The sequence below is a fragment of the Carcharhinus amblyrhynchos genome, chromosome 6 (assembly GCF_965287045.1).
Source record: "Carcharhinus amblyrhynchos chromosome 6, sCarAmb.v2.hapA, whole genome shotgun sequence".
Lineage (NCBI taxonomy): Eukaryota > Metazoa > Chordata > Chondrichthyes > Carcharhiniformes > Carcharhinidae > Carcharhinus > Carcharhinus amblyrhynchos.
In genome coordinates this window covers 122,256,343-122,282,998 of record NC_137329.1, presented here as the reverse complement: position 1 = coordinate 122,282,998, position 26,656 = coordinate 122,256,343, and the positions used below count along the sequence as shown (strand labels likewise).

Sequence of the window (26,656 nt, the reverse complement as noted above, 5' to 3'; positions counted from 1 at the left end):
ATAAGAGGTCTCCCATTTAAGTTGGAGAAGTGATGTTTTCTCTCAGAAGGTCACGAGTCTGTGGAATTCTCTTCCCCAGAGAGAAGTGGAAGGCCGGATCAATTAACAATTTTAAGGTAGAGTTAGATAGACTGTTGGTTGACAAGGGAGTCAAAGGATATAGGGGTTAGGAAGGAAAGTGGAGTTGAGGCCATAAATCAGATCAACCTTGGTCTTACTGAACGGTGGAGCAGACTTGAAGGGCCATTGGGCCTACTCCTGTCCTCAATTTGTACATTGGGATAGGAAAACCACCAGCTGCCAAAGAAAAAAATCTTGCCAATGTTCTTTAATGTGCAAAACGTTTGTAAATAATAATCTTCAACGATGCATCTCTGCTGGAGGTGAACCAGCTACAGTGTTCTAATTGGCCTCATTCCAAGGACACTTCTAATACATGTACCTGCCAATGTCAGATAACATCAGGTCAAGTGGCAGGAAGAGCAAGATGACAGAATAGTACTGCATGCACTTGCTGCATGACTAAAGACAAGTCAAATATGTGAAGAATACAAAGGGAGAAAATGCTGGAAAATCTCAGCAGGTCTGGCAGCATCATAAAGAGAGGAAAGAGCTGACATTTCAAATCTAGGTGACCCTTTGTCAAAGCCAATGTTAAGAATACAACTTAATTCATCAAGGCGACCACATAAGGTAGATAATTTTACTTTCTGCATTCAGGACTGTTACATAGTTGTAGATTAATCAACCAATGCAAGAGGATAGAGACAGGCACAAAGACCAGCTATAAGGACAGATCCAGCAAAGGCATTATCACCCATAGCCTGTGGTGTTCTGGAAACTAAGCTTACTCTATGTTGCGGCTCTACTTGTCATTGAGATAAACAAATTGGTCTTCCTCATTCTCTGATTATGGTATATCTTCCACACTGCTTATTTTCCTGCACAGAAGGCATACAGTGTTGTTTCTTCTGTATTAAAGATCAAAATAACATATATAAGGTCTTTATATTTCAGAGTACAATGTGGGCCAACTCTGTCTGACAATGGCACGTACTAACATCAGAAACATCACTGGGGATATTATTTACCAAGTAGCTTCTCCAGAATATCAATCAGCCTGGTTGTTTTAGAGGAAGCTGAATAAATATGGAAATTCACTCTTGCAGGGCATACAATTGACAATATGATTGACTTCATGCACTTCCCATTTGACTTTAGGTTGGAAAAATTGCTTTGGGCATTTCAAAGACAATTCAGGTAATCCTTACAAGCCATACCTTTTTATACAAGTCAGTTAGCTTAAAGTAAAACAGACGACATGACAAACAACCAAATCGCAGGTATGGACTTAGCCCAGCAGGGCTCGCAAGAAGTGAAGTGGAGTTCATTCGTGGTCTTTCAAAGTTTGCCACCCAGGCCTGAAAAAGAAATTAAAAAACCATTGGAAAGGTCTGCTAAATAATTCTGCTGGTAAGGTTTTGTTTCCTGGAGAAACTTAAGTCACCAGCTTGAGGAATGCAGGCAAAATATGTTCAATCACCAGTCACATTCAAATAAACTCATCATTTTATAAAATCTACGTCTGGGAGACTGCCTACAAATGTTAGTAACATTTCCAGTGACACCCACTTCTGAAAAGTGAGCCAGTACTTCACTGCCGAAAATGTTTTTTATTGACTGGCAGCAATTCAAACAGAAAACAGGATGACAAATCTAATGATCTGCTTATGTGTTGGCCATCTTATACACAGAGCATAAAGAAAGCACACGAAAGAAAAGGTGTGATGTTATTGATACAAACACCCATCATGATCCTTCATTACTCTTACATCATTCACTCAAACGTGCAACCAAAAGGAATTCTAAATGTATTTACAGCAGGCTGATCTTATCATTTGTAATTTTTCACCCATAGCTTCCATTGTTTTTGGTTTCTTTTGCAGCAGGGTTGTTTCTTACTTTTCTCTCCAAATGTCTTTCTAATCGTATCAGAGCCTCTGTTTCACCACCTGGCCACACAGCTGAAGAGAGACCTTCTGTGTCAAAGCCTAAGGATAGAAAAGCATGGTTAAAAAATAAACTCCTGCTTTAGATATAAATCAATAAAAAAGGATTTCTAGGGGTCCACAGTGTCACTTCAATCTCCAGTCTTTGCTGATCTTAGACCTGATGGGATTGGAGTCACAGTTCATCTCATTGTCTCAGGATTAATGACGAATTAAAAGAAAACCATGGTTTGGCTCTGTCTCACTAATCAGTGACTCTTATTGGAGGGATGTGTTAGGGATGTGATCAGATTCAGTTCATCTGTAACCAACAGAGTGCCACAGGAATCAGTGCTGTGATAGGGTATGAGATTCAAAACCCCAAGGTATGTTATGAAGTTAGACCAGACCTGAACTATTTGCTACTTTGGCATTAATGTGAGGACACAGATGCTTCATTCCAGGCACGATTCTACTGACAAACTGTTATCTAACTTCAATTTCAGCCCATTTTCCAACCATTTGAAGAAATAAAGGTCTCCACCTCCTCATTAAAACATTATTTTTAATGCAATAACACTCCGGTACACACTCAGATTCTTCTTCTGTGTATACTCTGATGGATCTACTTTATCTCTATATCTTTCTGTTATAATTCTGCCAACTTTCCTGAACTAAAGGTATCCGCTTTGTCCTCCACCTATTCTTTCTCAACTTTCTGCCAGGTTCTACTCTTTTTAAAGCACTACATTTCAAAGTTTCTTATGTTATCATCCACAAATTTTGAAAATCCTCAAATTCTTTCCCTAAAGGATAGAAGCAAACTTGATAGGATTTTACAACTTCAGCCTGTGCGGTGATTAAGCTATTCTAGGTTCCTGAGACAAGATGTACCGATTCCAGACCTGAAAGTAACACTTATACAGCACCAGGTGCAAACTAAAAGAGAAAATTTCAGCAGGTCTGCAGTATCTGTAAGGTGAGAAAAGAGCTGACGCTTCGAGTCTAGATAACTCTTTGTCAAAGCATATGTTTAACCAGGTGCAAATTAATTTGCATTGGATATCAAATTATGTTTGTTGACTCTTTTCTAATGTACCTCAGGATGCCTTATTACATTGAAGGTGTTATGTAAATGTAAATTGTTACTGAATTGTTTGAATCTAAATGGAACATTTTCTTAGAGCAAAAAATGTAAACTTGTCAACACAGTAGGGAAAATCAGAGCTTACAATATATACACTTTCTCAAGCAGGACTTGTGTTGCCAAGTAAATTGGAACATCTGTCTGCCTATCTCATCAAAGAATAGTGCACTGTATCAGGAGGTAGGAGTTAGAAAGCACGGCTATATGAATGCAGGAAGCAATGTGGTACAGGCTCCATTCTGTACTGTGTTATGGTTTCCCCCATAATCCCCAATTCAGAGTCACTGCTGTGGGAAAGGATGCAGAATAGGTGCTGCTGCATCATTAGAACATGCTTCCTAACAATCAGTGACAAGAAGACCTCTGAGCAGGTTACATACATGGCTACAGGAGATAAATATCTTGACAAATGCACTGCATGAACAAAATTGCTGATGATAACAGGTAAGTGCAATGCCAAAGGGGGAAAAAAGGGGAAATCAGAAGTGTAACGCACTACGGGAGTTTACAGTAAAGGAAAGTAAAGTTTATTTATTAGTCACAAGTAGGCTTACATTCATACTGCAATGAAGTTACGATGAAAATCCCCTAGTTGCCACACTCTGGTGCTTGTTCAGGTACACTGAGGGAGAATTTAGCATGGCCAATGCACCTAACAGACCCACCTTTGGGCTGTGGGAGGAACCTGAAGCATCTGGAGAAAACCCATGCAGACAAGAGGACAACTTGCAAATTCCACACAGACAGTGACCCAACCCGAGAATTGAACCTGGGTACCTGGTGCTGTGAGGCAGCAGTGCTAACCACTATGCCACCACGCCGCCCAAGAGACTATTCGCCCCATCATACCTACAGAATGCAAATCCAATGTCAATCTCTTTATTTTTCATAGCCCCTCATATTTGTTTGCTTAAAACTATTTATCCAATTTTCCCTTTGAAGCTGTAATACTGAAATCCTCATGTAAACTTTAAATAAAAAAGCTTAATGTAAACCCTTCAAAAATGCAATCAGAAATTGGTTGTGAAATATTTTCTGGTGACTACCTAGTTCCTCCAGTGTTGGGACTCCATACTTGTCATCATGGTCATCAAGGAGAGGTGTTGTACATTTTCCCATGGTCTCAGCAGTGATTGTTTCCACAGGCATTTCCACAGATTCCATTTGGCTTACAAGTGTCTGAAAATGCTTGTAAGTTAGAGGTGGCTGGCCACCATTGTGTTCTATGATCCTGTTAAAACAAACCAATCCAACAGCTGATGAGACAAGGCCATGACAGATCTAAATTCACTAAATTGCTAGAACTTCTATTCTGTACTATTAATTTATATTCAGCATAGAAACTAATTCAACCACATTCGTCTTTAATGAAAGGGAAATTCGGATCTACTTCTGCTACTAACAGTTTAATAGCAAAATTTAAACGTATAAATTTGGCCACTTGAGCCTGGTCCACAATTTGAAATTATCATCTCAATTCTACCTTCCTTTCTACCCCCATACACTTTGACTCCCATATCAATCAAGAAGCTATTTAACTCAGCCTTAAAAATGTTCACTGATCAGTCTCACTGAACCCTGAGGTAGAAATTCCACAGATTAATGATCGTCTGAGAGGAAAACAGTTTCCTCACCTCCATCTTAAATGGGAGACCCCTTATTTTTAAGTTGTGTCGCTTTGTTCTGGTTTCTCCCATGAGGGGAAACATCCTTTCAGCATCCATCAAGTCCCCTCAGGATCATACATGTTTCAATAAGATCACCTCACAATCTCCTGAACTCCAGTGGATACAGGCCCAACTTATCTAACCTTTTTCTTCAGAAGATACCCACCCACCAAAATCAGGAATCTGGTGAACATTCTCTGAACTGCTTCTAATGCAATTATACCCTTTCTTAAGATGATCAGAACTGTACACAGTATTAATGGATGGTCAGAACCTTCTTTGGATAGTCAGAAGCTTTTTCCCAGGGTGGAAGAGTCAATTGCTAGGGAGCACAGGTTTAAGGTGTGAGGGGCAAGCTTTAAAGGAGATGTACGAGGCAGATTTTTGTTTTACACAGAGTGGTGGGTGCCTGGAACTCATTGCTAGGGGAGATAGTGGAAGCGAAGACAGCATTGACTTTTAAGGAGTGTCTTGACAAATACACGAATAGGATGGGAATAGAAGAATTTGGTCCCGGAAGGGTATAGAGTTTTAGTTTAGTCGGGCAGCATAGTCAGTGCAAGTTTGGAGGGACGAAGGGCCTATGCCTGTAATTTTCTTTGTACTCCAAATGTTGTCTCACCAACACACTGTAAAACTGTAGCAAAACATCCCTATTTTTATATTCCATTCCCCTTGCAATAAATGACAACATTCAATTTGTCATTGCAATCAAGTGCACTCTAATCTTTTAAATGATTCACACACTATACCTTCAAGACTAGAGAAATCAACCTGTGCTCTTTGTACAATCTGCTAAACAGGAACAGTAGTGTAATTAGCAAATTAATGTTATTAGTTGGGAATATACCTGCTATTTTCTTAAGTAATGGGGGCCACTCAAACCAGTTTCTAGTTCAAGGTAACAAAGTCAAAGGTAAGTCAACATTGTACCACTGCTTTGCTCTAGAAACTGAAATTGAGCAAAATAAATCCTTCAGCAGCATCTAGTGTCAACAACCACATGCTGCAAGTTCACTATATTATCTTTAAAAATAAATTTAACAAAATTAATCATACACAAATACTATTTAATGCTGGGATAAAGATTATAAGAAAACAAAGTTAATATTTGGTGTACGAACTGGTTTATATAGTCACTGTGGAAATAGCAGGATATATCTGACTGAAAAGATGGTGTTGGGGGAAGATTTCAGATTCCTGAGACATTGGGATCAGTTTTGCAGAGATGAAACCTGTACAAAATAGCAGGGGGATGGAAACATATGCAAAGAGTTAGAGCAAGGGAAATCAAGGACAAGACAGAAAAGGGAATAAGAAAAGCGACAAGTAGAGAAATCAACAGCCAGAATCAAACAGAGCCTTGGTGAAAAATAGTGGGAATGAGACATGTTGAAAAGATAAGCCTTTAGGCTTTGTGCCTTAACATTCAGAGCATTTGCAATAAAGTGATTAATTAATCATGCAAATGGATGTAAACGGGTATGATATAGTCAGGATTATGGAGACGTGGCTGTAGGGTAACCAGGGATAGGAATTAAACATCCAGGAGATATTCAGTATTTAGGAAAGGAAAAGGCGGTGGAATTGCATTGCTGGTTAAAAAGGAAATTAACAAGGAAAGATACTAGCTCCTATGATGTGGAATCTGCATGAGTGGAGCTGAGAAACACTAAGGGAATAAAAGATTAGTGGTAGCCCCAAATGGTAGTAGTGATGTCGGTAATGGCATTAAACAGGAAATTAGAGATTAATGGAATGAAGGAACATTATGGTGACTTTAATCTGCATTTGGGCTGGGCAAATCAAATTAGTAGAGGAGGAATTCCTGGAGTGTATACAATAAGGAAGCAACTAGAGAACAGGCCATTTTAGACTGGATATTGTTCAATGAGAAAGGAATAATCAGCAATTTAGTTGTGTGAGGCCCCTCAGGGATGAGCGACCATAAGATGAATTCTACATCAAGATATAGAGTAGCGCAGTTAATTCTGAGACTAGGGTCCTGAATCTTAATAAAGGAAACTACAATGATATGATGCACAATTTTGCTATGATGGATTGACTCAAAGGGATGATGGTGGATAGGCAATAGCAAACATTCAAATAGTGCGTGGGTGAATTGCAACAATTGTTTATTCCTGTCTGGTGCAAAAGTAAGAGAGAAAAGGTGGCTGAACCATGGCTTCCAAGGGAAATCAGAGGTAGTATTAGATCCAAAGGAGGGACACACAGAAAAAAAAAGACCTGAGAATTGTGAGCAGTTTAGAATTCAGCAAAGAACGACCAAGAGATTGACTGAGAAGGGGAAAATAGAGTATGAGAATAAGGTTGTGGGAAATATAAGTTTAAGTTTTCAAAGGTATGAAAAGAAACATTTGATGAAAACAAATGTAGCTCCCTTATAGTTGGAAACAGGGAAGTTTATGATGGGAACAAAATAAATGGCTGGTCAACTAAATACGTACTTTGGTTCAGTTTTCACAATGGAGAACAGAAATAACATACTAGAAACATGGGGAACACAGGATTTAGTGAGAGGGTGAAATCGAAGAAAATCAATATTAGTAGGGAAATGATGAAGGAGCAGTGCTTTGAAAGCTTGTGATTCTAAATAAACCTGTTGGACATTATCATAATGAATGGCAGAGATGCTAGAATGGCCAAATGCCTTCCTCCTGCTCCTACTTTTTATGCTTCAATTGGAATGCTCATGAAGGAATTACAATAACAAATTGGAGCAAGAATGCCAGGACATTCTTGAACACAGCTTCAAAATAAGTGGCGCTGAGCATTTACAATCAAACACTATCATCTTTAAATATTAACTCTTCTAACAAAATACAGAATTAATTATTGTTGGGAATGGCAGCTTCTGAATGTTGGTGACAAATGCAGTGAGTTTGCTTTCATACTAGAGATGTCTTTTAGAACCGATTTTTTTCACCCCACGCTCCTCCCAAAAAAGTTTGTTACATAAAGTCAGTTGACATGAACAGAACCTGAAACTTCAAAAACTTACATGTTCAAATCATATAAAGTGTGTGAAATCTCTACAATCACTTTAACCCCTGCCTCGCTGGCCAACTTCTTGATAGCTGCATCTCGCTCCTTACTAAAGGGCTCAGAATCATATTCAAAGGTAAGACGGGAAATATTCCATTCCTAGAGGAGGTTTCAATGAACAAAAATTGTTAGTCTGACAGATGCCAATGGACAATGGACAATTCCTGGACCAGAATCCCAACTCACATTGGGAAGGCAGATTAGATGCCAACAATTTTTCTGTTTTGGCATAAATATGAAGAGAGGACTTCTTGCCCAGAAGTAATTCCAATGAAGAGTTAGAAATCTTATAACAGAAGAAACTTTATTTAATAATACAGTTTAACAATAACTCTAACAAATGATGCAGCTTAACCAATAATGCTGAACAATATTTTAAAATGAAAGGAAACAATTCATCATGGTTTCAGTTTTAAATAAGCAACATTCCTCTTACAGACTTAAAATGCCACTTTAAACATGTTTAGCACTCATAAATATATTTGCTATAATGACTGCAGACAGACTTGAGGCTTTGAGAATAAAATGAATTTCAGAGCAACTGATAGGGCTGTCTTCAAACAACCCCCACTCAGAACTGAAAACTACTTCTCTGCCACAGACCTAGCTCCTCCCACTATCCACATTATCACATGATCCTGTCGATCAATCTAATCAAAAATCCAAGGGGAATTCTTTACCTACAAACAAAAATCCATTAGCTCTATCATAGAACATAGAACATTACAGAACAGTACAGGCCCTTCGGCCCTCAAGTTGTGCTGAGCTAAGTCCAATCCCAAGATCAAGCTGTCCCACTCCCTATAATTCTGGAGTGCTCCATGTGCCTATCCAATAACCGTTTGAAAGTTCCTAAAGTGTCCAACTTCACTATCACAGCAGGCAGTCTATTCCATACCCCAACCACTCTCTGAGTGAAGAATCTACCTCAGACATCCCTCCTATATCTCCAACCATGAGCCTTAGAGTTATGCCCCTTAGTAACAGCTATATCCATCTGAGGAAATAGTCTCTGAACGTCCACTCTATCAGTCCCCCTCATCATCTTTTAAATCTCTATTAAGTTGCCTCTCATCCTCCTCCACTCTAAAGAGAAAAGCCCCAGCTCCCTTAACCTTTCCTCATAAGACCTACCTTCCAAACCAGGCAGCATCCTGGTAAATCTCCTCTGCACTCTCTCCAATGCTTCCACATCCTTCTTATCCTGACCAGAACTGAACACAATATTCCAAATGTGGTCTCACTAACATCTGGTATAGTTGCAGCGTAACCCCATGGCTCTTAAACTCAAACCCCCATTAATAAATGCTAAACACCTTCTTCACGGCTCTATCCACTTGAGTGGCAACCTTCAGAGATCTGTGGATATGAGCCCCAAGATCTCTCTGTTCCTCCACATTCCTCAGAACCCTGCCGTCGACCCTGTAATCCGCATTCAAGTTTGTCCTACCAAGGTGAATCACCTTACACTTATCAGGGTTAAACTCCATCTGCCACTTTTTGGCCCAGCTCTGCATCCTATCAATGACTCTTTGCAGCCTGCAAGAGCCCTATCCTAAGTAAACATTACATGGTTAAAATAAGTAATTATCCTGCTCACCCAGCATCTGAGCTAAATGTTTTCCAGATACACTGCCTGTAGAACAGAGCTGAATCTGTAAACAGTCTGCTTAAACAAAATAAAAATGTATATACATTATAGCAACTGCCTACTAATATGAAAAGATGCCTTCATTTTCAAAAGCATCTTGTTTTCCACACAATTAGTACACTATAATATCTTATGATATCTAAACATGCAAATTTAACAGTGGTAGTTCAATCTTTTCCCAATGTCGAATGTTCCATCCTTTTACATAAAGCATCTGCAATCATGTTCTCTCTTTCTGCTACATGTATAATCTTCAAATTAAATGGCTATAATAATAAACTCCATCTAAACAGTCTTGTATTTTTATCTTTAAACTTCTCCTTAAACTTCAGTGGATTATGTCAGCGTAAATAATTGTTTCTGATGGATTGTTGGCAACATAAATGTTAAAATGTTGCAATGTCGATATTAAACTCAATGTCTCCTTCTCCATGGTCAAATATTCCTTTTGAGGAATATTTAATTTTCTAGAAAAATAACCAATAGATCTTTCTATCCTTTCATTTTCATCTTGCGCCAATGCCCACATCATCTGTATCAATGGCCACCTTGAGTTGCTTGCCATGGTAAGGTGGTTAAAAGTTTTCAGAACTGCCACCTGATATTCAGATGTCCACTGATATATTCTGTGTTTTTTCAGCAGTTTTGTTAGTAGAGAAACTACACTGCTAAAATTTGGCACAAATTTCCAGTAGAACCCACCTATGCCCAAGAATCTCAGCACTTTTCTTCTTGTTGATGGTATTGGGAATTCCCCAATAACTTTTGTTTTCACATTCTATAGGGCCATCTGCCCATGTCCAATTGTATAGCCCAAGAACATGACTTGGGCTTTTGCAAATTCACTTTTAGCCAAGTTTACCACTGAGCCCAGATTCTTTAGTCAAATGAACAATTCCTTTAAACATTCCAAATGCTTCTTCATGCCTGAGTGAAAAGCAGCAGATCGTTTGTGTACACTGCACAATTATTTAGTCCAGAAATGACCATATTGGTTCATGGTTCATCTTTGGAGCATTGCTGGCACATTCTTCATTCCAAATGACATGACTTTAAACTGATACAGACCATTTGGAGTCACAGAAGTCAAAACTTCCTTTGCCCTTTCTGATTAAGATACTGCCAGTATCCTTTAAACAAGTCAAGTGTGGTAATGAAATTTGCTTAACCTTTTCAATAATCTTCCAATCGAGGAATAGAAAATAAATCTGATTTTGTAACTGCACTGACTTTTCTATAGTCCACACATAACCGTGTACCATCTGGTTTAGGTACCATCACAATAAGCAAACTCCATTCACTGCAACTCACTTCAATGATATCATTCTTAACAATGCTTTCAATCTCCTTTTGAACCTGTGCCAACTTTAGTGGATTGAGTCTATATGGATGTTACTTGATTGGAACAGCATTTCTTAAAATAAAAAGTATAAATGTATATATCTAAAGCAACTGCCTAATATCATCATAACAAGACATGGATTGCATCCACGATTCACTTATGTGCTCTTTCAGTTTGAGGGAGGCAGAGTAGAAAGTCACTGGAGTTGGGAAAAGAAGGAATAACAATCTTCCCAGGCTGCTTTGTATACAGCCTGGCATCTGAACATAGTGAAACACCTGCAGAGGCTTGTGAACAAGTGATTCCAATTATCCAGCCTTCCAGGCATCCGTTATTTCTAAAAGCACATGGAAACTGGAAAGGGGGGAACAAACTACGCTCAGATGTGTGGGTTAGGTTGATTGGCGAAGCTAAATTGACCCAAGTGCCAGGAGGTTTAGCAGGGTAAATGTGTGGGGTTAGAACATAGAACATAGAAAAACTACAGTACGAGGATCGGGCCTGGGTAGGATTGTGGTCAGTGCAGACTCGATGGGCCAAATCCCCTTCTGCGCTGTAGAGATTCCATGATTCAAACCAAAGTAAGTACATTAATACAAATAGCAAAAATAAAAGCTAACCTGTGCCTGAAGGATATTTTTAAATATTTTGCTCAAATTCATGCAATGAATAATCATATGCCAATTTCTCAACATGTTGTTCAGTAAAACTAGGTATCATTAATATTTTTAAAAAATCAACATGAGAGGCAACAGAAAATAATCCCTCAAGCATCACTTTACACCTGAAAACTGAACATTATACAGTTAGATCATTTGCTCGCACATACTGCAAAGAATATCCGTCCTCCACAAACATTCTTGTCCAATAATGCAATAGATTTTCCAAAAGACTTCTCCATCCAAAACAGAAGTGTAGCAATTAGACATAATACATTTATATGATCCATAAATGCACTAATATATTTACAAGAATTCACAGTAGATTCAAGTACATTTATCACAAACATAAAGAATAGGGACAGGAGTAGGCCATTCAGCCCTTCGAGCCTGCTCCACTGTTCATTATGATCATGTCTAATTATCCAACTCAATAGCATGATCTCCCCTTCCCCTCATGTCCTTTGATCCCTTCGCCGCAAGAGATATATCTAACTCTTGAAAACATTCAACTCTTAGCCCCAACTGTTCTCTGTGTTAGCAAATTCCACAGATATACCATTCTCTAGGTAAAAAATTTCTCATCTCAGTCCTTAAACTAGGACTGCTGGTTCAGGACTCCTCTACCAGCAAGAACATCCTTCCTGCATCTCCCCGAGGAATCCTGTTAGAATTTTATAGGTTTATTAGCCTCTATTTAAGTATTGTAGTTGGTATTAATGTACCCAAAAACCCACTTTTTTGAAGATATTCAATATAAAAGTTTGCCCTGTGGAAACGAGGCCTAGTCAGAGGGTTTTACAGCAAAGAAAGAGGCCCTTCGGCCCATCAATGACCTATCTATTGTAATCCCATTATTCAGCACTTTGTCCTTGGCCTTGTATACTATGGTGTTTCAAGTGCTCATCTAAATACTTCTTACAAGTTGAGGGTTCCTGCTTTTATCACCCTTTCAGGCAGTAAGTTCCTGGTTCCAATCAATCGCAGTGAAAATGCTTTTCCTCAAATCCCTTCTAGATCTCCTGCCACTTATCTTCAATCTACTCCCCCTGCTTAGTGACTCCATAGCTAAGGGGAAAAGTTCCTTCCAATCTACCCTATCAATGACACTCATAATTTTATATACCTCAATTAGGGCCTCCTCAGCCTTCTGTGTTCGAAGAGAAACAACCTCTGCCTAGCCTGCCTCTCTTCATAACTGAAATGCTCCAGGCCAGGCAACATCCTGGTGAGTCTCTTCTGCACCTTTCTAGTGCAATCCCATCCTTCCTTTGTGTGGCAACCAGAACTGCACAAAGTATTCCAGTTGTGGTCTAACAAGCATTTTATACAGCTCCATCATAACCTCCCTGATATTCTTATATCCTATGCCCTATCAAATAAAGGTAAGTACCCCACTGGCCTTGTTAACCACCTTTTCTACATGTCCTGCTGTCTTCAGGGATCTTTGGACATGCACACTAGGGTCCCTCTGATCCTCTGTTCTTCTAAGCGTCATATTGTTCATTGTGTATTCCATTGCTGTGTTAGTCTTCCCAAAATACACCATTCGCTTTTCAGGATTAAATTCCACTTGTAATGAGGCTTCAGATTGCTCCTGTAATTAATTGCCATTTGTTTCAATGACAGCGCAGATAGAAATCACCTCCATCAACTGAAGCTGACTTAAAGGTGATCATTCATAGCTGGCTGCTGGAAGTTATTGTGCACAATTTGGAATTTTGAGTTGCCTGAAGCATGAGTGCTATTTTTCTGTGCATTGTTCCATAAAGGTCACAGAATAGTTATGGTGTAGAGGGAGGCCATTTGGCCCATAGTGCCTGCACCGACTCATCAAGCTAGCTTACTGCCACTCCCTTGTCTTCTCCCCATACCACTGCACATTGTTCCTGTTCAAATTAATCATCTAATGCCCTCTTAAATGTCCTTGATTGAACAAGATCATTAGATAGACTATTATGCATCTGATAGACCTGATCCAGAAATACTAAAGCATATGCTTTTTATAAGCTGTATATAATGACAAGATATTGCAGCATTTAAATCCTTTTACACTTTGAAATAACAACAGTAAAATAGACACCTTAAACAATCTGGGAAAGACATCAGCTGGTTGTCCACGTACGACAAATAAGCGAGAATTTAATTTTCGCAAACTGGCATCAAGATCTTCAAGACACTGTAGCAGAAACCTGGGGAGTAGAAAGAACCAGTAATGTGAATTCAATATATTCCATTAATAACCAAGAGAATACATTACACAGGTTTGAAACAAACACCACATCTTTGCACAATATTTGAAATTAATCCTCTCCCTACTCCTTGTAGATTAGAAATCATGGATGCATTCACATTTGGTTTCAACCCCAATGAGATCTTGTTCTGGAGTTGATTGCTGCTTCTAAGAACACAAAGCCTCCAATGGGATATTAAACCAGTTTTTAAATGTGCTTCAGTAAAGGGACATTGTGTGCAATTCAACAGTGACTAAATTACAAATGACTAATACGTGACTGAGACCATTAGACAACTGACCAATTCAACAATAAACGGAATAAATGTCTCATCCAAATTTTTAACATTTTTGCTCTATACCCTGTGATTTTGGCCAATAAACTGCATGTGAAATGTAGACCCTATTTCATAAGGCTCTTAATCCCAGCAATACCACAATGAAAAGGGTATTCAACAAAATGACAGCGATAGAAACTAGCAACTGGGAATATTCATTAAATTCCTGGAAGCTCAAGTCAACCATAAGGTCAATTGTCAGGGTGAGATCAGGGGGTGGCATGATGGCAGAGTGGTTAGTATTGTTGCCTCATAGCGCCAGGGACCCGTGTTCGATTCTGGCCTCAGGTGATTCTGTGGAGTTTGCCCATTCTCCCCATGTCTGCGTGGCTTTCCTCTAGGTGCTCCAGTTTCCTCCCACAGTTCAAAGATGTATGGGTTAGGTTGATTAGTCATGTTAAATTACCCCTTAATGTCAGTGGGATTAGCAGGGTAAATAAGTGGGATTACAGGAATAGGGCACGGGCCGGATTCCTGATAGTGCAGACTTGATGGACTGAATGGCCTCCTTCTGCACTGTAGGGATTCTATGATTCAGTGAAGATCAGTCAGCATTTGAAAGTGAAAGCTAAATACTGCAGACTCTGTCCATCTGAAATAAAAACCGAGAAAGCTGAAAATACTCAGCAGACCCTGCAGGCAGCAACTGTGGGGACAGAAATGGGTAATATTTTATGTCAATGATCTTGAATCAAAGATCACTGACCTGAAACATTACGACCATCCTGCTCAAAAAGAACAGAATGATAAATCAGTTAACAAATAAACCAGAGAATACCTGTGATGGGGAAACTTTGAGAAATCATAACGACAAACAAAACTATTTGTCACGTGACAGTACAGGATTAATAAATGAAAGCCAACACAGATTTTTTAAAGGAAAATCCTGTCCTAGAAGCTTTTGGGTCCTCAATGAAGTAATGGACAGTTTATGTTGTGTACATGGACTATCAAAGGTACTTAAAGTACCATATAACAGACTTGTTTGTCCAGCTGAAGTCCATGTGACTAAGGGACATTGCAGCATAAAACAAAAGTGGCTAAAGGACATGCTGAATAGTTGTAGTGCAGACCAGTGGGAAGTATGTAGTAATGTTCCTGTGATGCTAGTGTATTTTCAAGAATCATGTTCTCTGCAGTTATAAGCAGGCCTTTTTGTCACTTTTGCTGGACTGCTTGGCTAGAAGTCCTTTTATTGCTGCTTCAATGACTTAAATGGGAATTTGTTTATTTTTACTCTGGCCCTCAGGAACGTTCTGGGATTTTTTTTATGACCTTGCATTGTGAGAGGGAAGATTGATTGAAAAGTCAAAGTTAGATGGTTCCTCCCCAGGAAAAATTAGGGATTCATTTTCAGTTTTAGTTTATAAAAGGGTGGAATCAGGCTGAAAGCAGTGTTTTTCTTTCTCTCTCTCTCTCTCTCTCTCTCCCTCCCTGCTTTTGGAAATTCTGCTGGCTAGCTGAAAGCGAGGCTTCCTGGAATGGAAAATCTACTGTTGCTGATTGGCTTGCCTAGAGTCTGTCTCCCTGGTGTTTTGGGAAGCTGTTCTGGCTTCAAGCTGTCCTTTGTGTATATTAAGAGGGCTGCTAGAAGTTACAAGGCCAGGAAGTCAGAGTTTCAATTCTCCATCAAAGGACTAAGTTCCAGCATCATGTGAGCATTCATATTTGCTGTGTTAAACCTGTGGCAAAGGTTTTGTTTATGGGACTTGTTTGGTTGGAATGGTAAATAGCTGTTAAGGTTTATACAACATCATGATTCCTTTTGTTTCTAACTAGAAAAGTTACTGCTAATTTTATTTCTATTCAGGTCAGTTGTATACTTAAATAAACTTTGCTCGATAAAAGCTCCTTAGTGGATCAGTTGATTCATACCTGAAGTAAAGCATCTCATGCTCACCCTAGCCAAAAACAAATTGCAAAACTTATGATTCAGGCAGACTTCATAAAACACTTTGGAGTTTCTGACCTGAATTACAACAGTTGGTCAACGTTAGAGGCACTGATAAGGTAACAACCTGGGCTGGTTTACAGGGCATAATCTCAGAGTTTGTGGATGATAGAAAACTTGGACATGCAGTTAAGGAGAGGCAGACAGTAACAGAACTCAAGAGGAAATAGAGTGGCAAAATGGGCAGACACATAGCAGAAGCAGATTAGTGCCACATTGCATTTTGGTAGGCAGTAAAAAAGACAATCCAAAAAAAAATGCAATTTTAAAGGGTATGTAGGATTGGGAGACCTGGGGAAGTAGGTGCATAAATGTTTGAAGGTGCCAGAACAGATTGAGAAGGTAGGGTTACCAATCTTCCAAAAGAGGAAATGCTGAAAAATCTCAGCAGGTCTAGCAGCATCTCTTGAGGAGAGAAAAGTGCTGATGTTTTGAGTCTAGATGACCCTTTGCAAAACCTTTGACCTGTTGAGATTTTCCAGCATTTCCTCTTTTGGTTTCAAATTCCAGCATCCGCAGTAATTTGTTTTTTACCAATCCTCCAGGATTGGCCTGAAGACTCCAGCAATCGCAGATCAGTCTCTGGCAAACCTTTGTGATGCTTTCTTTGAGCATCTCTTTACCAGATATAAGAATATTAAAAATGGTTGTGGGGGGAGGAAATTAGTGAGGCCATTTGCCCCATCGTCAAGCATCAACCAATCTGGTAATGAGTCATTTTGCTTTCCAATCGGTGTAGGAAGGCAGTGCGTCACAAGGATGGACGTGTTGGGTGATTAATGGCAAGACCAAGGGGGAAAGTCACGTGATGAAACCTCCAGAAACATATTTGATCACAAGCTTGGCAAACCTAGAAGGCTGATAAAGGAAAAGTGCTTCAAAAATAGAGGCACAGGATAAAAAAGGTAAGGATGTTCTGATGAGCTTTTTATAACAAGAAATCTTACAACACCAGGTTAAAGTTCAACAGGTTTATTTGGTAGCAAACGCCACTAGCTTTTGAACCGCTTGAGGCACAAACCTATATGTGCCCTGTTTGTGAAAAGATCTCCCACTCACCTGACGAAGCAGCAGCAAGCGCTCCAAAAGCCGGTGGCATTTGCTATCAAATAAACCTGTTGGACTTTAACCTGGTGTTGCAAGACTTTTTACTGTGTTTACCCCAGCCCAATGCCGGCATCTCCACATCAGAACTTTTTAATAAGACACTGGTTTAGCCGTAGCTGGAGTACTATGTCAATTCTATGACACGAAGGACTGACGTATGAGAAGAGATTGGGTTGGTAAGAAGCGTTTCCACTGGAGTTCAGAAGAATGAGGGGGGAGTTTCATAAAATCTATAAAATTCTAAACTAGACAGTGTAGATGCAGGAAGGATGTTCCCAATGATGGGGGTGTCCATTACCAAGGTTACAGTCTGAACAGGGTAGATGATTAGGGCTGAGATGAAATTTCTTCACCCAGAGAGTGGTCCACCTGCGGAATTCTCTAAAGGCAGTTGAGGCCAAAACATGGAATGTTTTCAAGAGGCAGTTAGATATTGTATTTGGGGTGAAAGAGGGAATCAAAGCATATTGGGGGGGGGGTAGGAAAAGGTTGAATTATCAGCCAGCAGGGTAAAGGGTCAGGCTCACAGGAGGTTGGGCTGTCTCCATGGCAACGCGCCACCAACGAGTGATGTCAGCGCGTCAGTGACATTGCTGTTGCCGTGGAGATCGGATTTGTCTCTGACCTTGCCAACCTCACCACCCCCTCCCCCCGCCCCCGCCCCCGCCAGAGCCCGACACATCCACACCCTCTCCCTCACCTCCACCGGTTGATGCCCACACTGGAGGAGCCGGCGAACCAGGGATCGACGATGTAGACACAGCGGATGGTGTCCGAGCCCAGCAGCGCCTGCAACAGGGCCGGGTTGTCATGGAGCCGGAGCCCCTTCCGAAACCAGTGGATGGAGTGATCGCCCATGGCTCCGGATCAGGAATCACCTCAGCTGGGAACCGTTAAACGGCTGAGGTTTCAAACCGGCGCCGAGCGCGCTGTCAGAGCTGTCGGAGAGCTCGCGGACGGCCGCGTGACCAGCCCCACTCCCCCCCTCTGCGCCAGAGCCCCGCCCATTGGCTGAGACAGCCACCTGACCCACGTGGCTCCGCGCACGGGCCCCGCCCATTTCACAGCCCCCGCCTCTGATTGGTCATTGGGGTCGGGATGACTGCGCAGGTAACTGGCAGTAGCGTGTGGATGGTCCTCATGATGTGGAGGTGCCGGCGTTGGAATGGGATAAACGCAGTAGGAAGTCTCACAACACCAGGTTAAAACCCAACAGGTTTATTTGGTAGCAAAATCCACTAGCTTTCAGAGCACTGCCCCTTCATCACGTGAGTGGGAGTTCTGTTCACAAACAGGGCATATAAAGACGCAAACTCAATTTACAAAATAATGGTTGGAATGCGAGTCTTTACAGGTGATCAAGTCTTAAAGATACAGACAATGTGAGTGGAGAGAGGGTTAAACACAGATTAAAGCGATGTGTATTGTCTCCAGCCAGGACAGTTAGTGAGATGTTGCAAGCCTAGTCAAGTCGTGGGGGTTACAGATAGTGTGACATGAACCCAAGATCCCAGTTGAGGCCATCCTCATGTGTGAGGAACTTGGCTATCACTCTCTGCTCAGCGATTCTGCATTGTTGTGTGTCGTGAAGGCCGCCTTGGGGAACAGGATATGGCGTTGGACTCATTGATTGACAGTTTAGATGGGCCACAGCGAAAAACCACACCAACTTCCTCAGAAGACAAACATGGGACACGGCGGACAGAGTACCCTTCGTCATCCAGTCTTCCCCAGAGTGGAGAAGCTACAACATCTTCTCCAGAGCCTTCAACATGTCATTGATGAAGATGAACACCTTGCCACGGCCATCCCCATACCCCCACTTCTTGCCTTCAAATAACCACACAACCTCAAACAGACCATTGAGTAGTTTTGCTGCGGACAGTCTTCAGGGGAACAGTGACCACGACATCAAGCAACCCTGCCACAGCAACCTCTGCAAGACACGCTGGATCATCGACATGGATGCCATGATCTCATGTGAGAACACCATCCACCAGGTACACAGTACATCCACTTGCAACTCGGCCAACGTTGTCTACCTAATACATTGCTGGAAAGGATGTCCTGAGGCCTGGTACATTGGGAGACCATGCAGACGCTACGACAATGGATGAATGAATACCGCTCGACAATCGCCAGGCAGGAGTGTTCTCTTCCTGTTGGGGAACACTTCAGCGGTCACATGCATTCAGCCTCTGATCTTTGGGTAAGCGTAATCCAAGGTGGCCTTCACAATACACAATGCAGAGTCGCTGAGCAAAGACTGATAGCCAAATTCCACACATGGGAGGACTGCCTTAACTGGGATCTTGGGTTCGTGTCACACTATCGGTAACCCCCACGACATGCCTGGGCTTGCAAAATCTCACTGAACTGTCCTGGCTGGAGACAATACACATTTCTTTCACCTGTGCTGAACCCTGTCTCCACTCACATTGTCTGTATCTTTAAGACTTGATTAGCTGTAAAGAATCACATTCCAACCATTATCTTGTAAATTGAGTTTGTGTCTTTATATGCCCTGTTTGTGAACAGAACTCTCACTCACCTGATGAAGGGGCGCTGCTCTGAAAGCTAGTGGTTTGTGCTGCCAAATAAACCTGTTGGACTTTAACCTGGTGTTGTGAGACTTCTTTTTGTGGAGTCAGACACTGCTCCAACCCCCTTCAGTCCTCTCCCTCCTCCCCTCCTCCCTCCTCCCTCCCCCTCCTCCCTCTCCCCCATTAGCCCTGCCTCTCACCCTCAGCTTCCTCACTTTCCCCTCTTCCTACCTCTTCCCCCTCCTCCTGCCCCTTCCCCGTCTCCTGACTCTCACTTTTCTGCCCCCCATCCTCCTCATCCTCCCTACCCTGTCTCCCTCACTCTCTCATGAATGGTCTTATTTTCCCTATACCTATTTTCCTCCGCCTTCCATATTTCCTCCCAAATTCTGTGACTGATATATTTGGGCGGTACAGTGGTTAGCACTGCCTCAGTGCCAGGGACCCAGGTTCAATTCTGGCCTTGGTTAACTGTCTGGAGGTTGCATGTTGAATATAATTGATTTATTATTGCCACATTGTGATAAAGTGAAAAGTATTGTGTTTTGTGAGCTATACAGACAAAACGTACTGTTCATAGAATACATAGGGGAGAAGGAAAGGATAGAATGCAGAATGTGGTTGCAGTTACTGATAGAGTAAGGAGAAAGATCAGCTTAATATGTGGTAGGACTGTTCAAAAGTCTTATGGCAACAGGGAAGAAGCTGTAATTGAGTTGATTGGTATGTGTTTTCAGTATTCTTCCCATGTCTGCATGGGTTTCCTCTGTGTGCTCCCCAGAGGAAACACTCTCACACTCCAAAGATGTGTGGATTAGGTGGATTGCCAATGCTAAATTGCCCCTTAGTGTCAGGGGAGTAACTTGGTAAATATATGGGGTTAGGGGGATAGGAGATGGGTGGGGTTGTTGTTGGTGTAGACTTGATGGGCTGAATGGTCTCCTACACTGCAGGGATTCTATGATTCTCTGCCCAAAGACCACTTCTCAGTCCTCCCCTCCAATCCTTCTTCTCTATCCTGCCCTATCCTTTTCCTCCTCACCTCTTACTTTCACTCCTCTTAGTATTCCCTCATAGTTTCTCCATTAGTCCACTCCACTAGGTACTTCCTAAATTTGAGTTGCCTCAACCTTAAAACTCTGAAACCCCCTTTAAGATGCTTATTAAAACCTACCTCTTGACTAAACCTTTTCTTATCCACGCTGATGTTTCCTTGTATGTCTTGGCATCATTTTATTTTATAATGTCCTTGTGAGATGCATTGAAATGTTGTATCACGTTAAGTGCTATAAAGATACAAGTTGTTGAACATGGGAGTTATCTTAGTGTTGTGAACAACATTGACACCCCACTGAGCCAGAATCATCAACATCCATCAGTCATCTGTCTTTTATTTTTTGGTAGGGTCTTGCTGTGTGGAAAATAGCTGTCATTTCTGCAAGCGATCACCATTCTGCAAAAGCAATTCACCATCTGTGAAGTTCTTTAGGGTGTCTTAAGATTGCCAAAATCCCTATATAAATGTGATATCTTTTTAAGCTGTAGCTGTTGGTATTTTGCAAGCAAGGTATGATTATCTCGAGATGTTTCCAGTCATTGTAGAGTGTAGATAAGCTTGAGTTTTCTGAATGCTGAAAGCACTAAAGATAAAGAATTGAACTGTCCCACCTTCTTAACCTTAGCAAGGGCTTGAATTTTTCAATGTCTACATTGGCTTGATGCTGTCACAATGTTGAGACTGCAGCTGAACAGCAACTTTAGAATTGTGATTGAGAGCAACTTTTCAGTGCCAATCTCAACCCACAACATCTACTGTTTTGTGCCAGAGTTCCAAGTGATCACGTGGCTACATTGGAGACAAAAGGTCACGGTTCTGACAGACATTGCCCTTGAGAAACTCCTTTGAACTCCATCATTGAGTGCTGCCACCCAGCATTGAGACCATAGCAGTTTAGCATTAAGATCGGGGCTGAAGCTGGGAGCACTGCCAGGAAACAAGGCTTCGCCTTGAAAAATGTGCTGAATAAGACTCAGGGTTATCCACCTCCATGGCCCTGAGGGTGGGTTTTTATAGAACAAAAACAAACAAGCATTTCACGCATTCAGGATATCCCAAAGCAATTTACAGCTAATGAATTTGATATATATTAAAATAACTTCATTTATATAGTGCCATTCAAGATCTGAGGAGGACAATAATAGATGAGGCTGACCATGTGGCTGTTCATTTGCTGCTTATTCTCTACAGTTCGTTACTGAATGTAATTGATATGTGAACATTGTATATGCTGCAGTGGATGGCATGATGGCACAGTGGTTAGCACTGCTACTTCACAGTGCCAGGGACCAGGTTCAATTCTCAGCTTGGGTCACTGTCTGTGTGGAGTTTGCATGTTCTCCACATATCTGCTTGGGTTTCCTTTGGTTGCTCCGGTTTCCTCCCACAATCTGAAAGACGTGCTGGTTAGGTGCATTGGCCGTGCTAAATTCTCCTTCAATGTACCCGAGCAGGCGCCAGACTGAGGTGACAAGGGGATTTTCATGATAATTTCATTGCAGTGTTAATGTAAGCCTACTTGTGACACGAATAAATCAATTTTAAAAAAAACTTTAAGCTACACACAGAGACTAGTTAAAACTGAAGCCATTTTGCACTGTTCACTGGAGCCAGCCGCTTTGCCATTGCCTTTCCTGTCTGTAAACACTTCCTCAACGTTATCCTTCAATCCTGCACACGTTCGACTACCCTCACAGCAAGAAGGCACTAGGGGGAGTAGGAGGCTGAGATTTATTTCATATCGCATGAGAAAGATTATCCTGCTCGTTTTCATTAAAAATCTTACAGTCCCCCATTATATTGTGAAGGAGTTAAACGATCTTATCTCCGTCCATTTTTCTGCAAATCTGTTCCAAATCCTGACAGGGTAATAAATGCTGCATTTGCCACTAACACTCACAATCCTTCAACAAGTTAAAAAAATGCATCTGCCTCTTGGCACGAAGTCACACAAATAACAATTAGTTAACAATCAGATAATCTGTTTCTGTGAAGCTGGTTGAAGGAATAAATTTGGCTGGAACACCTGCTGTTCTTTGAAATATTACCACAATATGGTGCACAGTTTGCTCTCTCCCACAAGCACAGTGGCGTTAATCATTGAATCCCCACAGTGCAGAAGGAGGCATTCGGTCCATTGAGCTTACACCATCAATAATCCCACCAGGCTCTATCCCTGTAGCCCCACATATTTACCCCACTAATCCCCCTGACACTAAGGCAGAATTTAGCATGCCCAATCTACCTAACCTTCACATCTTTGGACTGAGGGAGGAAACCAGACAACCCAGAGGAAACCCACGCAAACACCTGAGTGACCCGAGGCTGGAATTGAACCCAGGTTCCTAGCTCTTGGAGGCAGCAGTGCTTGCCATCTGTGCTGCCATCTGTGGAGGTTGTCCAAGCAGGGCTGTGGCCATCCTAAACCTGTTGAGGATGGAGCACTCTTTCCTTGGAATGTTGAAACTGGACAGCCATTGAGTTGGGTTTGAAACCAGGTACTTGTTTGTCATTTCTAATAATTCCTATTCATTTGTCCAGGTGGAGTTTGCATTGTGCAGGAGCGTTTTTCCAGAGCAGCCTTCTTGATTAGAGTCATATCTTGGGTGGACTGAATAGATCAGCGTGGAGTGGTGGGTAGGGCGCATTGTGAACTTCTTCTACCATTTTATGGGTTCAATGTTCCAAATGTGATGATACTATGCTATTGATACATTTTAGGTTTCTATAGACTGTTTTAAAGTGCCTTTTTTACAGGAAGTCAGTATATCTAATAGGAATGTAGCTCAGATGTTGATAAAGCAGGATAATTACTCATTTTAGCCATGTAGTGTTTACTATTATAGGGCTAATGGACTGTTGTTTATAAACAAAGATTTCCCCTGTGTTTTCTTTTAATTAAAGGAATAGAAGACTTTGTTTGGGTATACAGGGTCATGTGATACTATGTTTAATGAGAGGAGCTAGGTTTATAGCAGAGAAACAGTTTCTGTTTCAATTTAGAGTTAGTTGCTGACTGGAGCTGTTTAAATAAGAGGTCTGCGATCTCTCTCTCTGCAAAGTTTTTCTCTACAAAATCTCTCTGATGCTTCAGGATGTTCTACATCAATTTAAAACAAGTATGCCTGGGTTTGCTAACTGGATCTAAAGTGGTATTTGTCTATGGGAAGACTGTTGCTTACTTAGAACTGACATAGTGATAAGTTAGAAATAACAATTGTTTCTTTTCACATTTAAAGATTATTCAACATTTAGGAATTAACCTGCTTCATTTTGTTAGTTACGTTTAAATAGTGTTATGAATGAAGCTTGTTTTGATTTTTTAAAAATCACTAATTTGTCAGTGAAATTAATCCTGGAGGGAAGCATTCTTTCCTCGCATTTATGCTAAACAGAAAACTTGCTGGGATCTAGTCTGGCTTCATAACATACCTTGGAGTTCTGATCCGGGACCCTAACACAAGGAAAGAGTAGTTCATCCTCAAAAGGTTCAAAACTGGCCATCTTGGCCAATCTCCACAGATCGGGCATTAGTGCCAACCCTCATGTGGCATCAGAGATTAACTAACTGTACAGGATAGACTGATAATGTGTAGTCAGTGATTTGTCATTCCTATAGCTTTCAAAGACACTACACCAGCAATTTCACCAGGGATTCATTACACCGGTCCTCCACGTATGCTGATATGGAAAGGGAAGTCTCCTGATACGCACCATGCAATGAACTCAAGCCACATCAAACAAAAGGACTGCTGCACCTATATGAGGTCATGGACCTCCCATGATCATCCACAGTAGCTGATATCTTCAAATTAAATGGTAAGTAAGATCTGGTCTTAGCATTCTGGGTGGTTTGAACTCAACTATCTGTGAAAAGTAAGACAGTCTAGTCAAGTTCTAGAGATACTTTGTCACATGTGGCATCTGTCAGAAACTCATAGAAAACAACACTCACAAATTTATCTCCACATGGGACTTTGAGCATATCGTAAGCAGCCCCCTATACCAACAGACCAATGGCCTGGTGGAACAGGCAGTATGTTCAGTGAAGCATCTTTTAGAGAAATATGTCCTGGATCATACAATTTACAATGCTACACTTCTCAACCTGCAAAACATGCCAAGACATAGGTGCCCTTGTCATCACAGTGACTTTTCTCCATGTGCTTCAGGTACTGCTGAGGCTTTTTTGTAGCCCATGAAACCAACATGAATGGTGCCCTCATGGAATGCCAATTAAGAGGGAAAATGGACTATAATTACAATGCCCACAGACTTGGCTCTCTAACACCTGGTCAGATGGTCAGAATCCAGACCACATCTGGCCATGACAACTTGGTAATGATATATGTAACATATGTGATGCAACTGAGATTCTTTCTAGGATTAGTAAATTTCTTCTTAACTTTGCTACATTAGAAGCTATTGCTTAATTTTCTGTGTGTGGAACAATCATGGAACAGAATGTGAGAAAGCATACAAGGATGTCAAAAATGCTTTGCACAGATCTGAAGTACTGATTCATTTTAATCTGAAACTACCATTACAGCTTGCTTGTGATGCATCACCTTATGGAGTAGGGGTAGTCATTTCACAGAGTATATGTCTTTGGGGGCGAAAAAAAACCCCATAGCTTTTGATTTGTATACTCTGATTTGTGCTGAATCCATATATGCTCAGCTAGAAAAAGAAACATTGAGTATAATTTTTGCTATACCAAGGTTTCATCATTAGTCATCATTTCACATTATTGACAATCATCAGCTCTTGACTATCATTTTTGGGCCGTATGAAGGCATATCCCTGTGAGCTGCTAGCCAATCGCAAAGATAGTCACTGACCTGATCTGCACTCTCCTAGAGAACAAACTATCCTCAGTCAGAGTGCCATGCTAAAGCTAATGCATTATCATGCTTATCTTTATCTATTGAGCAGATGCCGCCAATTAATTTTGCTAATATTCTTTAATTTTTGTGAGTAGATCATCTGCTTGTGATAGCTTTTCAGGCTCACAGACGTACCAGAAATGATCCTGTGTTGGGGAAGATGATGGATATGGTTTTGAAAGGAATGATAGTTGGAACACCTCATACACAACGTGATTTGAAACCATGTATCAAGAAAGCTTGAGTTAACTGTCCAAAGTGGGTGTTTATTGTGGGGAATCTGAGTGATCATTCCTTCTAGTCTGCATGGAAGAGTTCTTGAAGAACTATGTGAAGGGCATCCTGGTATAGTCTGAATGAAGGAATTAGCACACAGTTATTTTTGGGAGCTGGGCTGAATACTCAGATTGAAGAAAAACTGGGACAATGTCAATCCTGTGCATGAATAGGAAATACACTGCTGTTATCCCCTTTACAGTCTTGGAGTGGTCTAAAATGCTATGGCAATGATTGCATGTAGATTTTGCTGGTCCGGTGAGGGTTACACTTTCTTAGCCATATTGATGCATGCTCTAAGTAGACAGAAATTTATATCATGAGACCTGCTGCAGCTGAACAAACCATTGAAAAACCTGATGAAATGTTTGCGAGATTTGGTAAACCAGAACAAATTGTTAGTGATAATGGATCAAGTTCACTTCACAAGAGTTTGGGGATTGGGCGAATGGGCCAGGAAATGGCAAATGGAATTTAATGTTGGCAAGTGTGAGGTGGTCCACTTTGGTAGGAAGAATGGTAGGAAGGACTATTACTTACGTGGCGAAAAACTGCAGCAGGCGACGGTGCAGAGGGACCTCGGGGTCCTTGTGCATGAGTCGCAAAAACCCAGCTTGCAGGTGCAGCAGGTGGTCAGGAAGGCGAATGGGATGCTGGCCTTCATAGCGAGGGGGATTGAATATAAAAGTAGGGAGGTCTTGCTGCAGCTGTATAGGGCATTGGTGAGGCCGCAGCTGGAGTACTG

General features: G+C 41.2%; 1 protein-coding gene across 2 annotated transcripts in view; it reads right to left on the bottom strand.

Annotated features, from left to right (window-relative positions):
* The window catches only part of cry1b (cryptochrome circadian regulator 1b), a 30,190-nt gene extending 11,885 nt beyond the window's left edge, over positions 1 to 18,305 (bottom strand). The window contains exons 1-6 of one of the 2 annotated variants that reach the window (XM_080191358.1): positions 17,850 to 18,305; positions 13,604 to 13,712; positions 7,825 to 7,967; positions 4,182 to 4,366; positions 1,963 to 2,051; positions 1,281 to 1,421 (exon numbers count right to left, since the gene is read on the bottom strand). In XM_080191358.1, coding sequence (XP_080047484.1) covers positions 1,281 to 1,421; positions 1,963 to 2,051; positions 4,182 to 4,366; positions 7,825 to 7,967; positions 13,604 to 13,712; positions 17,850 to 18,007 — 825 coding nt within the window. In that variant the 5' untranslated portion in view covers positions 18,008 to 18,305. The remainder of the gene's footprint in view (positions 1 to 1,280; positions 1,422 to 1,962; positions 2,052 to 4,181; positions 4,367 to 7,824; positions 7,968 to 13,603; positions 13,713 to 17,849) is intronic. The other variant, XM_080191360.1, reaches the window with a different exon arrangement.
* Between the last annotated feature and the right edge of the window lie 8,351 nt (positions 18,306 to 26,656).